Source organism: Amblyraja radiata, chromosome 20 (genome assembly GCF_010909765.2).
Source record: "Amblyraja radiata isolate CabotCenter1 chromosome 20, sAmbRad1.1.pri, whole genome shotgun sequence".
Taxonomy (NCBI): domain Eukaryota; kingdom Metazoa; phylum Chordata; class Chondrichthyes; order Rajiformes; family Rajidae; genus Amblyraja; species Amblyraja radiata.
Genome location: NC_045975.1, coordinates 2,203,464 through 2,219,208, shown reverse-complemented (window position 1 = coordinate 2,219,208; position 15,745 = coordinate 2,203,464). Strand labels below are relative to the sequence as shown.

Genomic DNA, 15,745 nt, shown 5'->3' with positions numbered 1-15,745 from the left:
AGCAGCCCACTTGATTATCACCCCATCAGTTCTGCCACCACTGTGCAGTGTGCATCATCTGCAACATCCGCTGCAGTTACAGCACATTGGAAACAAGTCATCGATACCACCCAGAAGGACCAGGCTAGTTCGTGCAGGTGAACAGGACTGTTTGCACGTATTCTGTCCAAGTTATTATTTATTCTGACTTGGATGTACATCACCACTTGTCTAAAAATTGTGCAAGTATTTTCATTAGGTAGTACAGGTGCACAACCTTTTATCCGAAAGCCTTGGGACCAGACACTTTTCGTAATTCAGAATTTTTCGGCCTTCGGAATGGAAATTTTTTAGCGTAGATTATAATGGCTGGCTCAGTGATAGAGTGCTCGGCTCATATCCGCAAGGTCGCGAGTTTGCGCCTTGATCCCGGCAGTTACTCGGTCGCGAGTTTGAGTCTTCAATGTAGTTTTTTCTTGCAGAATAAATGTTTGTATGAAATGCAGTGTAGGAGAGGTGTACTGACTGTGTGGGCAGAACTTTGGAAGTGATTGCCCACCAGTCTAAAAAGCCGCTGTGTCTCCCTGTCCCTGGGATAGCAGGAGGCGATCAAACAGCACAATACCCCCTCTCCCTCCAACTCCAGAGGAATCCGCTCCCCGATGGGCCGCTACGGCGACAAGTGGCAGTTTGCCCACAGCCCGAGCTGCGCCCCCTCATCCGCCACCCCAAGAACAAGACGTACCTTGCACACCATCAGCTTCTGCCCCTACGTGTTCCTCTGGAGTTGGAGCGGGGCTGGGCTGGAGTTGCTGCTGGCTGTGGGTCTCTGGGATCTCCGTGCTTGCAGTGGGCCTGGGGGTCGGTGTCCCGTTGGTCCTGACGTCTCCGGCCACCCCCCTGGACTGGAGCTGAGACTGGGAACTGTACCGCCCTTGCCCCCTCCCTCTGCAACTGCAAACAACCCCACTCTCCTGCAAGGGCGGTACAGTTCCCAGAGGATGGCAGGTGGCCGGAGACGTCAGGACCAACAGGAACCCGCTCCCCGATGGGCCCCTACGACGCCCCGAGCTGCGCCCCGTCATCCGCAACCCAGGTTCCTCTGTAGTTGGAGCGGGGCTGGGCTGCTGTTGGTTGTGGGTCTCTGGGATCTCCGTGCTTGCAGTGGGCCTGGGGGTCGGTGTCCCGATGAGGGGGCGCAGCTCGGGGAACGGCTTCTGGTGGTCCTGACGTCTCCGGCCAGTTTGCAGTTTTCCTCTGGAGTTGGAACGGGGCTGGGCTGCTGCTGGCTGTGGGTCTCTGGGATCTCCGTGCTTGCAGTGGGCCTGGGGGTCGGTGTCCCGTTGGTCCTGACGTCGCCGGTGACTGGCACTGACCTGCTGTTATCGCCGACATGAAGACAGTGCAAAGCCCCCGCGCCGGTGCAATGGGCGGGGAGCTGGAGAGGGGAGGGAAGGGGGCACACACATGGCCGGGAAGCAGAGGGGTGTAGGTGGGGTGAAACTGAAGGGAGTGACAATCTGCTGCTGCCTGCCCGCTGAGTTAAAAAGTTCCCACGCAAGACTCACGATACACTGTGTATCGTGAGTCTACCGTGGGAACTTTTTAACTCAGCGGGCAGGCAGCAGCATATTGTCAATTATTAACCCTCCCGCGCAATATACCCTCACCTTCTCTTTTATGAATGGGGATTTAGTTCCCCTTTCTTCGAGGACCGACCAGAGGTTCCGCTGTCACCTCTGCGGGCCGCCCTCGGTGAACCTTTCTTCAAGGACCTTTCTTCAAGGACCGAAAAAATGTCCGCTATTCGGAGGTTTTCATTATTTGGATCTTCGGATAAAAGGTTGTGCACCTGTACTCAGATCAAAATGGTGATTCACCACAATTTGAAGTAATAAATGCTGGCCTTTCCAGATGCCTGCATCTCAAAAAGTATAGGAAGTAGCAGCTTGAGAGTTCAGGTAGGGAAGGATGGTAGATATTCAGAAGGAAAACCAGGCAGTTCCAAAATAATTAAAGTAAAAGGTACTCGTGTTCAAATCTATTTAACTTGAAAAAGAATACCTTGAGTTTGGAAGCAACACCAGTTGATTTGCCTTTCTTTGCATCAGATTTAAATGAATCTGTCTCATCATTTGCACTGGCACAGTTCACACGTGCTGACGCTATCAAAGAAAACAACATTTGGGATGAGTCGTTAATGATACTAGTTTGATATAAAAACTGCCTAAGTATTAAAAAAATTAACACAATATTTGACTTTGAATTTGCTGAATAAGTGCTGACTCAAGGGGAAAATAAGGCAGATGAAATCTCAGTTCAGAATTAAAATAATAAATATTTGAAATGTTCTCAAACACAAATGGGAAGGGCAAAAATGATTTAGACGTTTGAACTCATGAACAAGATTACATAATGCAGTGTTTAACAGCAATGTTATTACGTTACAGGGACTAGAAGCAACTCAATAAGAACAACCATTGGGAATTCTTCCCTCAAAAGGATAAAACATGTTCTTTACTTGTTATTATAACAAGGGATATATAAATGGTACCAAATACTAAGTTGACAATTTAAAAAGATTAAATTATTTTCCTCATTCTTGAAGGCAGAACGGGGTTGAGAGAGAAAGATACATCAGCCATAATCGAATGGCAGTGTAGACTTGATGAGTCGAATGGCCTTATTCTGCACCTCAAACAAATGAAGTGATTAAGGAAACTCAGCAGTGAAATATATAGAATATTAAATGTATTTGCTACAAAATCATAAGGCATTATCCCAGCATTGAAATTCTGATAACTTCAAATTATCACAACAAATATCTGTCACTCCTGGTGAGTAATGGAAAAGTAAAAACAAATATCTAGTCCACTCTGAGCGATGTGTTTAATAAACTTAAGAGGTGAATGGGGCAGACAATCTACAGAATAACCACTGAAAATACAAAAGCAGAGTGTCGGGTATTACTACATTCAGTAATAGATATTTAGTGGAAAGATGGTGTTACCTGCACCCACTGGCCTAGCTGCACCGGCATTGGATTTCGAGGAGGTTTTCGTTGGTGCAACGGTCTTAGCTGGCACAACTGCTTGTGCCTTCTCAAGGGCTGTCAATACTTGGTCTTTTGAGGCAGGCTTATGAAAAAAAAGAGTATTGCATATGGTTATAATGCTAGAGCAGATGCGCCCAGAATGTCAAGTAAAATAATTACAACTTGAACCAAATTTGGATGGCAGGCTGTATTCTGTTAATGCCACATTTTAAATTACAATTCAAACTTTAACACATTACATAACCAGTCAAAATACATAAATAAATTCAGTATAACCAACCATTTCAATTTGGAAGTTCATTTGTCATATTTAGGGGAAATAAAGCAGAAGCTCACATTCATTAGCGCTAACCATTTGCTGTACACAGAGCTTTACCAACTTCCGCATCTGCAAATCACATGCGAGATGTTCTAAAGGGCCATCTTAAAGTTACTTTCTCAAACTAGGAAAGTGAAGCAACTAGAGGTCACAATAATCAATTGGTGCTAATCCAATACAGTCTGCACGAATAATCTTCTACAAGTGTCAATGAATGACAGCAGCAAAAGATTACAGATATTTGCCCACTCGCAACAGATAGTCATGTTTTATCTAGGAACTGCAGATGCTGATCTAGACCAGAGAAAGACACAAAATGGAGTAACCCGTTGAGTTACGCCCAGCATTTAGTGTCTTAATTATTCATGTTTGTTCTCTTCAACGTTGTTTAATTTTCAAACAATTCTCCAAATTGAAACTTGTTGCATAAAAGCATTAACATTGTTGACATGAATCTCAACAATGCCACCTTGCATCTGACATGTTTTCTTAGTTGTTCTATTTCAGCAACATTGTGTATTTCTGAAAATCAAAACATTCATTTATGAATTTTTCCCCGAAGGAGATACTTTTACAAGATAGTCTGAAAGTTGTGCCAATAATCTTGGTGTGTGCAGGAATGTGGAGAGTGAAAAAAAAAGCATTAGGTTAATGCAATTGTTATATCTTGTGCAATAATTAGGCAGGTACTTCTGGTAGGAAATGAGCCAAGGCTCAAAACAAAATTCAAAACAATAAGCAGAAGCTGCAGGCAGTGAATGCGGCAGTGGTGATGGGCAAGGCTTAGCATGTGTTAGGATCAAGGAGGCACAGCATCCAGCTCGTTTGCCCCATGGCCCATGTAATAGTTCACCAGCCTACCTGAATGGAGAGCTGGCCATTGATCCCTGCCTGCCTACAACAAGCCACGCGCACACTAGTGCTTTTGATGAAAGGTGTAATGAACCAGAGATGAGATCAAATCTTCCGGTTTACAAACTTATGGCAATTTATATTTTAAAGGGAGAAGCACCATACCTTCAACTTGCTAGCAACTTTGTTCATCTTTTCATAGCCAAGGTGCATCATGAAAGTTGGCAATGCATCTTGTGCCTTCTTTCGAACATCTCCATTCCTGTCTTCCAAGCAAGAATAGAGATGGGGTAAACAATGCCCGAGGTCAGCGGGTACAGTTCGCAGTGTTGGTAGTTTCTCAGCCAGCCAACCTAACAACTAAACAATAAACAAAACATAAGCATTCTCTACAAATCAAATATTTTCAAAGATAATAGCTGGTGTGGACTTGCCTCCTGCCTGAGGAAAGGATTTTCTTTCTTCAGCTCCTCTGATAGATCATCACCATCCAGCCATTCTTTCATACCCGTCTTCTCAACCCACAAATTCAACGTTGTCAGAGCTGCTGCCCGAACATTATTCTGGATGAAATAAATAATCCTCGAATTCAAGGTACAAACTTGGATTTCAAAATTTACCATTTAAAACTTTAATTTTTAAATTCACAAAACCAAATGACATCTCAGAAACTTGAATGACATCTCGCAATCAGTTTAACGACATTTAATAATCAGCCAACTATTTGCTTTAATAAGGTGCAAGGTTAACTTAGGAAGAAAAATAAAAATAATTTTGGTACAGATGGGAAATATCTGACACTATCGTGAAATGTAAATTGGCACAACCCAAAAACTGTGAAAGATGCTAACAGATTAAGTGTATTAAAAATATCTAACAAAGTTCAAATTAGTCTCAAAATACATCTGTATTACAGGATAGCAGAGTGGCAGAGAACAAACAAAGGGGCTTGGGCAAAGAAAAGGATCATGCTGGGAAACAATGGGGCATCGATTGGTATTATGACCATCGGAATCCAGAAATGATGTGTGCCTCAAATTTGAATTGAAGGAACATTCTTGACCAGTTAAGTCAATGTACTCAAAACATAGAAGTTGTAAACAAAGGTTAAAAGTAATTTTTACATTTAAATTCTTACCTTGCTATCACCAAGAACTGTAATAATTGGTATACCCAGATGTTTTACATGTTGCCTAATATTTGGCCCCATTGCAGTAGCCATCTGCTGTAAGATTGCAAGTGTTTGTTGAACCTGAAGATAAAACAGATACATATCTCCAAAGTATTTTACAAAGACATGATGAATTTTGACCCGAGCCAGAATTAGATTTGCTCTTAATCTGTAGTAATCGTATTAATAGTTCAACATGAACAGGAAAGTGCAAATTTTAGTTGTCATTTGAATTTTCAACATGGCAACTGAGGGATTAAGAATCTTAAAATCAATTGTGAAAAATGCAAGAGATTCTGAATACTTGATATATTGCATTTCTAACTGGAAATTTTCCAAATCTTATTCATCCTGCAATCTATAAATTGTATCCACAACGGCCAATTTCAGATTACATGACAAATGTTGTCTAAATTTTACATGGTATATTTTAAGACCAAGGCTGTCACCATTCACTTAGGATTCCTGACCAGGAATGGACAAAGGCAATCATAAACCAGTGGACTCTTCCCCATGGAACTGCTGCTCCGGTAACATAGAAATTAGGTGCACGAGTAGGCCATTCGGCCCTTCGAGCCTGCACCGCCATTCAATATGATCATGGCTGATCATCCAACTCAGTATCCTGTACCTGCCTTCTCTCCATACCCTCTGATCCCCTTAGCCACAAGGGCCACATCTAACTCCCTCTTAAATATAGCCAATGAACTGGCCTCGACTACCCTCTGTGGCAGAGAGTTCCAGAGATTCACCACTCTCTGTGTGAAAAAAGTTCTTCTCATCTCGGTTTTAAAGGTTTTCCCCCTTATCCTTAAGCTGTGACCCCTAGTCCTGGACTTCCCCAACATCGGGAACAATCTTCCTGCATCTAGCCTGTCCAACCCCTTAAGAATTTTGTAAGTTTCTATAAGATCCCCTCTCAATCTCCTAAATTCTAGAGAGTATAAACCAAGTCTATCCAGTCTTTCTTCATAAGGCAGTCCTGACATCCCAGGAATCAGTCTGGTGAACCTTCTCTGCACTCCCTCTATGGCAATAATGTCCTTCCTCAGATTTGGAGACCAAAACTGTACGCAATACTCCAGGTGTGGTCTCACCAAGACCCTGTACAACTGCAGTAGAATCCTCCCTGCTCCTATACTCAAATCCTTTTGCTATGAAAGCTAACATACCATTCGCTTTCTTCACTGCCTGCTGCACCTGCATGCCCACTTTCAATGACTGGTGTACCATGACACCCAGGTCTCGCTGCATCTCCCCTTTTCCTAGTCGGCCACCATTTAGATAATAGTCTGCTTTCCTGTTTTTGCCACCAAAATGGATAACCTCACATTTATCCACTGCATCTGCCAAACATTTGCCCACTCACCCAGCCTATCCAAGTCATCTTGCAGTCTCCTAGCATCCTCCTCACAGCTAACACTGCCCCCCAGCTTAGTGTCATCCGCAAACTTGGAGATATTGCCTTCAATTCCCTCATCCAGATCATTAATATATATTATAAATAGCTGGGGTCCCAGCACTGAGCCTTGCGGTACCCCACTAGTCACTGCCTGCCACTGTGAAAAGGACCCGTTTACTCCTACTCTTTGCTTCCTGTTTGCCAGCCAGTTCTCTATCCACATCAATACTGAACCCCCAATGCCGTGTGCTTTAAGTTTGTATACTAATCTCTTATGTGGGACCTTGTCGAAAGCCTTCTGGAAGTCCAGATACACCACATCCACTGGTTCTCCCCTATCCACGCTACTAGTTACATCCTCGAAAAATTCTATAAGATTCGTCAGACATGATTTACCTTTTGTAAATTCATGCTGACTTTGTCCAATGATCTCACCACTTTCCAAATGTGCTGCTATCCCATCTTTAATAACTGACTCTAGCAGTTTCCCCACTACCGATGTTAGACTAACTGGTCTGTAATTCCCTGTTTTCTCTCTCCCTCCCTTCTTAAAAAGTGGGGTTACGTTTGCTACCCGCCAATCCTCAGGAACTACTCCAGAATCTAAAGAGTTTTGAAAGATTATTACTAATGCATCCACTATTTCTGGAGCTACTTCCTTAAGTACTCTGGGATGCAGCCTATCTGGCCCTAGGGATTTATCGGCCTTTAATCCATTCAATTTACCCAACACCACTTCCCAGCTAACCTGGATTTCACTCAATTCCTCCAACTCCTTTGACCCGCGGTCCCCTGCTATTTCCGGCAGATTATTTGTCTTCCTTAGTGAAGACGGAACCAAAGTAGTTATTCAAATTGGTCCGTCATATCCTTGTTCCCCATGATCAACTCACCTGTTTCTGACTGCAAGGGACCTACATTTGTTTTAACTAATCTCTTTCTTTTCACATATCTATAAAAACTTTTGCAGTCAGTTTTTATGTTCCCTGCCGGTTTTCTTTCATAATCTATTTTTCCTTTCCTAATTAAGCCCTTTGTCCTCCTCTGCTGGTCTCTGAATTTCTCCCAGTCCTCCGGTATGCTGCTTTTTCTGGCTAATTTGTACGCATCATCCTTCGCTTTGATACTATCCCTGATTTCCCTTGTTATCCACGGATGCACTACCTTCCCTGATTTATTCTTTTGCCAAACTGGGATGAACAAATTTTGTAGTTCATCCATGCAGTCTTTAAATGTCTTCCATTGCATATCCACCGTCAACCCTTTAAGAATTAATTGCCAGTCAATCTTGGCCAATTCACGTCTCATACCCTCAAAGTTACCTTTCTTTAAGTTCAGAACCATTGTTTCTGAATTAACAATGTCACTCTCCATCCTAATGAAGAACTCAACCATATTATGGTCACTCTTGCCCAAGGGGGCACGTACAACAAGACTGCTAACTAACCCTTCCTCATTACTCAATACCCAGTCTAAAATAGCCTGCTCTCTCGTTGGTTCCTCTACATGTTGATTTAGATAACTATCCCGCATACATTCCAAGAAATCCTCTTCCTCAGCACCCCTGCCAATTTGATTCACCCAATCTATATGTAGATTGAAGTCACCCACAATGTTACAAATGTCCAATTGCCTTCCCAAAGCAAATTAGAAATAGTAATTGGGTCAAATTAACCGCAATTTTAGGTTGTAGCACAGAAGCAAGAAACACCTCTCAAGTATCAAGAAATTCATAAAGTTCGTTTAAAATTATTTATTTTCACTTTAAACTAAACACTTACGATTGATCCAAAAACCTCAGTGCAAGAAATGACAGTCAAAGCACTCAAACAATCTCACAATTTTGAGATTTCATATCAGGCGATCCAATACATTTAAAAAATATAACGGGCAAGATAAAATGTTCACCACCAGTGCATAACTTACCAGAATTTTATTAGAGTCATTGAGCCTTCCTTTCAATGCTCCAGGAAGGTCTCCAATATTGGGCTGTATAAGCTTTGCCTCGTTTAGAATTGCACACAATTCATCCAGTCCCTCCTTTCTGATCTTCCAATTTTTATCTCCCAATTTTGTCACAAGGTCTGAAGTAATCTTGTCCCTAGATATTATACAAGTTCAATTAAAAACTCTTTGTATGGTCTTCCTCTCAATAGCCATATTCACTAAGAAAATGCATTATTGATCGCCAATAAAAAATATACATTCAGCCTTTCCCCAAACAGGTTACAAACTCAATTTGACTTGAAAGCTTTGCAGATTGAGCCCCAAACTGTACACTAAATAGTATTTCTGTCATTGCTCAAAGGCGACTATTTTATATTAGTTCGACTTCAACACAATGGAGTATGGCTAAAGGTTTAGCCTTTTGGAACTCACCCTATATCTGTTCTGGGCAAGAGATCTTGAACATTTCCATTCTCTTCGTCATCTTGTTCTTCAGTTGCCTCCTCTTCATCAGCATCATGCTTAGCCACTCTTCTAATGGCAGCAGGAGGAGCTTGCCCCTGCATCTATAAAAACACATGATTTGAAGACTCAAAGGTCTGAATTTAATCTTAAAAAAACCTAGGGGGCTCTTGGTTGAAGTTACAGCATCAGTATTGCTGGTAGACAAAAATGCTGGAGAAACTCAGCGGGTGCAGCAGCATCTATGGAGTGAAGGAAATAGGTGACGTTTCGGGCCAAGACGTCGCCCATTTCCTCCGCCCCATAGATGCTGCTTCACCTGCTGAGTTTCTCCAGCATTTTCGTCTACCTTCGATTTTCCAGTATCTGCAGTTTCTTCTTAAACACCAGTATTGCTAATAGTTTAATTATCCAAACGAAACTGTCTAAATTGACTGTTGATAACATGGTGTTAATCTGGTGCACTGCAATGGTCAACCTTCATTAGGAAATACACAATCTCATCAGTAAACCAAGTGCATCAAGTATAGGATGATTACGGTTACCTTCTCAAATTCAGCATCAATTTGAGACAGCAAAGCTGGCTTTTCATCTTCAAAAAACATTCGTAGAGGTGCTCCCATGTACAAGTACATTACACCTAATAAAGCGACTGCTGATATTCGCACTGCCTACAGAAATAAGTTAAACAGAACATTTAGAAACCATCACAACATACACAAACAGACCATGAACACTGACCGCTTTACTCACAGGGTTTGTTGCAGCCAAAGCAGTTTTCACATGACTGATGAAGGCTTTAACATTAAATCTAGAAAAATAAATTAATTGACAGAATCAAATAACCAAATTTCATTAATTTCATGTTTTTGAATTGAAGCATTTGTAATGAAATTGCTAATTAATTTTAATACTAACACTAACATAAAACCAAGCTCAAATTTGTTTTAATGTGTGTCTTTTTACAATACTGCACACAAGAATTTGACAAAGAGGAGTCAAATTTCAAATTCCTTCAAAAAGGTTGACAAGCACTTTATTGGGTTCATGACTAATATGGTATCAACAAAATAAAAGAAAAAATAGCATATTGATGGAAAGTTTCCAAAAATGGCATCAGAATACATAAAACATTTTGTGTAACGGTTGTCGCGTGGTGTCCACCAGTGACCAAATATTTTCACCAATGTGACCTAAACGGTAAATTACTTATGGATTTGAGTTATCGGTGGTCGATGATTCGTCAGATCATTTGATTTGGGCTGATTTTTTTTATTAAGTAAAATGTCTCCGTAACGGTAGTTGCGGAGCTTCCTGAAGTTGACACGAAGGAATGAAGTTCGCAACTTGGTCCGTACGAAAGGTAAACAAGAGAGTGTGTTGCCAAATTGAAGATTGGCTCAGTTTTGTAATTTTGATGACCAATTTATGTCCATTTTTTTTTAAATTGATTTAAAAAAGTCGGAAAATACATCGTAAATGGTTGTTGCGTTTTTAACACCAATGTTTTTGATATATTAAATTGGAAAATAAGAAAAAAAAATAATTAACTTGCCCAAAAACCACTACTACCATAGGATACCTCATTGGGTTTTTGAAAAGCATTATTTTGGAGTCTGCATGGTTTAACTTACGGAGGTACCAACCCCGATAATGGTCGTTGTGACAATGGACACCAAGCACAATGACCATTAAGGGATCTTTACTGGACTGTATTATCTTTATGTTATTGTTTTTTTCTCCTGGTATTGATGATATTTCCCTAGATCATTATCAAAAGGTATATGTATGAGGGGCCATATGAAGTTTATTTATGAATTTAATAGTCATGACTAAATGAATGTCACATTTTTGGTGTCCAAATTGGTGGTAAAACTATGATGAGTTGTTTGTCATGAAAACTTTTTGACTTTCGGTCTTGAAGTTATCTAATTTATATCTGTTAATTATAAGGTTTCACATGATGGATAGATTTTTGTTAAGAACAGTGTATTGGTGTAAAAAACGGAATAATAATCTTATTCCTCAAATCTCGCCAGTATTGTAAAAAGACACATATTATTTGGTTTAATATATTCTACAATTAACCCCAAACAAATGCAAGCAGTTACAACAGAAATAATTGAAAGTCTACTCAACATCTGATAAAATAAGCCTACCCAGCAAATCCAAACTCCTTGATGGCAGCTGCCAACCAGTTTAGAATTTCAGATTGGTTTTTGGGATTTTTCTGTGCAAAAGCCATGGCAACAACCTGCAGACAATGCACATACAACTGCTTTAAACTCAGTGTTAAAATGTGGGAAGACCTTGAACTGCATTTGAACATATTCTTTGGTCTATTCCTTGTAAGAGAAACAATACATAAGAGCTTTGCACAATAAATACTGGGTCTCTAAGTACTCATTCACCACAAACAATATCATTCCTTTTACTAAATTGCTGTTTTTTTCTAATTCTATCAATAGGCAGACAATTTAAAAAAGCAGCAATCTAGGTAAAAATACAAAAACCATCTGCAGAGTTGCAAGAAGTGATGTGCTACAATGCTGAGAAACATTCTGCACTCTATCTTCCCCTTTGCAGTATCATTCTCGAGGTTGAACTTAATTTATTGAATGATATATCTGATCCGTTTCGATAATACGTGACAATAATAAACCCAAACCTAACTAACATGCCATTCAGCTAAGAGCTCCTTGTGGCCGATTCCATGGGTTTGTGTAGGAAAGAACTGCAGATGCTGTTTTAAATCGAAGACAGATACAAAATGCTAGAAAAATTCAGCGGGCTACATCATCTCTGTAGAGAATGAATGGGTGACGTTTCTGGTCGAGACCCTTGTTCAGACTGGATCCCTTTCGGAATGGCCCAAGATGTCACCCATTCCTTCTCTACATAGATGCTGCCTGTCCAGCTGAGTTACTCCAGCATTTTGTGTCTATCTTCGATTCAACGTGTTTGTTGTATTATTACGAGATTTATTTTAAAGCCAAATATCCAAAGTATTTCAATTTACAAATCATGGAATTCCTGACATTCTTGAAATTAGAGCGCACTTAAACCATTTAACACCAGAGTGGTTCATCAGGTATTCCCATGAGCATAGGAATTAAATTGCTACTCATTCCCCAAAACCTGCTCTATCATTTGATAAGGTTATGACCGAGTCATTACAATCTCAGCTCTGCATTCTCAACATACATGGAAGCCATCCATCCGCCCCCTGCTTCAGAATCTATCAGCCTCTGCCTTAGAAGTAACAACACTTCCATCACTCTCAGCAAGAACAAAGACGCACAACCTTCAGAATGTGTTTTACCTCGTGTGCTTAAAATGGATGGCCCTACTTCTAGCTCCTTCCACAAAGGGAAGCCACCCTGACAAGACCATTGGATCCTGTCTCATTCATGGCTTATTTATTCCTAACACAATTTATTCAGTTACATTCATTTGCTTTGAGGCATATTTTTATTTTTTTAGTTAGAATGCCAAAAATACTCCGTAATTGCAAAATTATTTCTGTTATCAAGAGCAAGGATGTAAAAAGCATGGTATTACCAAAAGCACCATTTTAACAATGCAAGGGGACTTTGCCGGTAGTTATCTGAACAATTAAATGCTGTCATTATTTGTTGTCATTACAAGCACATTCCTTGTATGTGAATACTTGTCCAATAAACTTACTTACACATGCAGCCGACAATGCAAATTCACTCTAACCTACACCACTTAGAATTATCCTTGTTCCCTGGTCCTAATCATTTAAATATAATTGTTATACTTTCCAATATCAACTGTACTTCACTTCAGTCCCAGGGTTCGATTGAATGGCATTTCTTTTGCAGGAACATCACTGAGTCCCGCTGTACACACCAACACAATATCCGATTGTCTCTTCTTCGTTAACTTCCAATTCCTTTCTCACATTTTTCTATTTGGTCTTTCCCCAGCTGTGTATTTGATTAAAATCTGTTCATCCCTGCTACCCCTCATCCCACTGATGTGTAAGCACCATCAAGATAGTGGCAATTTTTCTGGATGGATGGTAATTGACTTGTTACATCGATACAACCTGCATTTTGTATTTCAATTTTTCATTTGAAGAAATAAGTTATAAGAACTAATTTGGATGTCAGATTTTTCTTACCTGTTCAGCAGTCCAGGGAAGAGAACATGCTGCTGCAATAGCAGTCAGTGCTTCCTTTGCTTTAACTCCACATTTTATATCTCCTATTTTGTCAACCAGCCCATCCATTACAACTTCAGCAGATATTCTAGAAAAGTTCCCTTTTTGGGCGATCAGTGCAACAATGTGTAATTTCATTTGCATCACCTGAGGGGTTAACAAGAGCATTTTGTTAACTGAAGCATGGCAGGGTCACTGGCACAATGTGCCCATGTGTGACCAGATCTATGGTGGCTACGCTCATTCTGAGCAGAAGATTATTGGCATACCATCATCCACCCAGTGAGTGCACCCTCAGGTGCCCCTGTACCAGTCAGTATCACATACGTCACATCAGTCTTCCTGAAAGTGAACCAGTGGAAAGAACAGTGGCTCTGACATCCACCATCAGCCTCTCAGACACCCTTGGCCCATTGCAGTTCACCTACTGTCACAAAAGCAGACATAATCTGACAAGGCAATGGATCAAGAACCAGAGGACATAAGGTGACAGGGGCAAGAATTAAATAAGAGCCTAATGGACAACTTTTTCACTCCAAGGGTGCGAGGTATATGGAACAAGCTGCCAGGGAAGGTAGTTAAACCAACATTTCTCGTTAGAAATGCAATTTATCTTATCGTACCCATATCATATTGTTCTGCACTTTCTATACATTACTCTTCCTATAATTCTCCCAAATTGGCATGTAGTCTGATTTCCACAAGCCAGTTCTTCCCAGGGAACCCCTGCAATGTAATATCCATGCACACAGCGTTTACAGTGCACCATTCCTCAGTGAACAGCAGCACACAATCCCTTTAGTTTTCACACCCAAAAGTTCAAAAAGAAAATTGAGTAAAATATCTGTAGAGGAATAGATCTAGAGTTTATAATCATACCTGGAAATTGGTTTCCTTCCAGCCTGGCTTCTTAGCAAGCATCCGTACAAGTGCCTGACAAGGCAGCAATTTCTTCTCCGTGACTTCTACGCCCTGCAGAATATGATGGTAAATTGACCACTTGGTTCTAGTCAACCGCCTCACCCCCACCCACTCTTCCCAGGAACTTGAATGCAATATTCTAAACCATTATATAAAAACGGCAATAGCCACTGATACTTTCAGAAACAGTAGCCACATCAATAAAACATTAATACAGATCTGGTTGTTGAAATGTGAACATTTACAAGTTAAATTCAAGATAAATCAGGTTGATGGAAGTTGAAGCGAGGGGAAAATAATCCTAAAGGGGGGTAATTCTTGGAACTAGCAATGATAGCTCTCTAATTTACTTAACATTAATCATGCATTTAACTTAGTAAAAACATTGTATTTTATTCAAGAAATATTTGGCATTCCATTTATATTTTAATCAGAATAAAGGCGCGTACAAACTGTTCCCCGCTTAAGTGCGCTTCTAAACAGAGGCCTCAAACCTTTGTTTCAAATCTTCTCCTGGCTAAAGATCACACTCCTCCAGTTTTGGAACAGTGCAAATTCAACCTCGATCACTTCACTATAAGCCATTAAACCTTCAACTGCCGAGTGGAAAAACTATTGGAGAATATCTTCCTTGTCTGCTTCTAACTGCTGCAACGATTTGGAAATTCCTCCTTGCATCTTTCAGTCTCCACTTTATAACCTCTAATCAAGCCTTCAATTATTTATCTAATTTCCCCTTGCGGTCATGTATCAGCGTTTTATTTGATGAAGCATCACAGAAGCTTTTGCTACATTAAAGTTTGATATCTGAAAGTTGTTTATATTACAAAAAGAGGCATGGCATATGAATGTTATTACTTGATATTCAAAATAAGATTAAAATGATCACTTAACCAGTTGGAACAAGAATAGCTAATACAATACACACAACACAATACTGTCTATTGTCATTTGAACCTCAAATGAAGTTAAAACGAATTTTGGTTTCTGCAGTCCTACAACAAGAACCAATTAACAAGATACACAATTAATATAAAAATCTATCACAGTGAATCTCCTCCTCACTGTGATGGAAGGCAAAGTCATTGTCTCTCCCGTTTTCCATTCTTCTCCCGATGTTAAAGTCCCCGGCGGGCGATAGCAAGTCCCGCGGCCGTTAAAGCCGCACAGGGCGATGTAAGGCCTCGCTCCGGGTCGTTTTCAATCCTGCAATTCGGGTAGAAGTTGCCATTGCGGGAGCTCCGAAAAGCAGTCTCCCATCAGGGACCCGCGAGCTCCCAATGCCATCGTCCACCGGACATGCGGCTGGAGCCTCCAAAGCTCCGAAGTCGGGTCGCAGCCGCGCGCCACCACAGCTCTCCACGCTCCGAAGCCGGCCAGCTCCACGATGTTGAGTCCGCAGGCTCCGCGACTGGAGCTCCCAGGTCATTCCGGTTGGAGGCCGCTCC

At 40.9% G+C, this 15,745-nt stretch overlaps 1 protein-coding gene across 3 annotated transcripts in view; it reads right to left on the bottom strand.

The window, feature by feature from the left end:
• The window catches only part of ckap5 (cytoskeleton associated protein 5), a 63,894-nt gene that overhangs the window by 23,323 nt on the left and 24,826 nt on the right, over positions 1-15,745 (bottom strand). For all 3 annotated transcript variants that reach the window (XM_033038634.1, XM_033038632.1, XM_033038633.1), the window contains exons 16-27: positions 14,256-14,348; positions 13,338-13,523; positions 11,347-11,441; positions 9,941-9,998; positions 9,733-9,858; positions 9,158-9,291; positions 8,705-8,879; positions 5,344-5,457; positions 4,640-4,768; positions 4,371-4,565; positions 2,990-3,116; positions 2,044-2,144 (exon numbers count right to left, since the gene is read on the bottom strand). In XM_033038634.1, the coding sequence (XP_032894525.1) occupies positions 2,044-2,144; positions 2,990-3,116; positions 4,371-4,565; positions 4,640-4,768; positions 5,344-5,457; positions 8,705-8,879; positions 9,158-9,291; positions 9,733-9,858; positions 9,941-9,998; positions 11,347-11,441; positions 13,338-13,523; positions 14,256-14,348 (1,533 nt within the window). The remainder of the gene's footprint in view (positions 1-2,043; positions 2,145-2,989; positions 3,117-4,370; positions 4,566-4,639; positions 4,769-5,343; positions 5,458-8,704; positions 8,880-9,157; positions 9,292-9,732; positions 9,859-9,940; positions 9,999-11,346; positions 11,442-13,337; positions 13,524-14,255; positions 14,349-15,745) is intronic.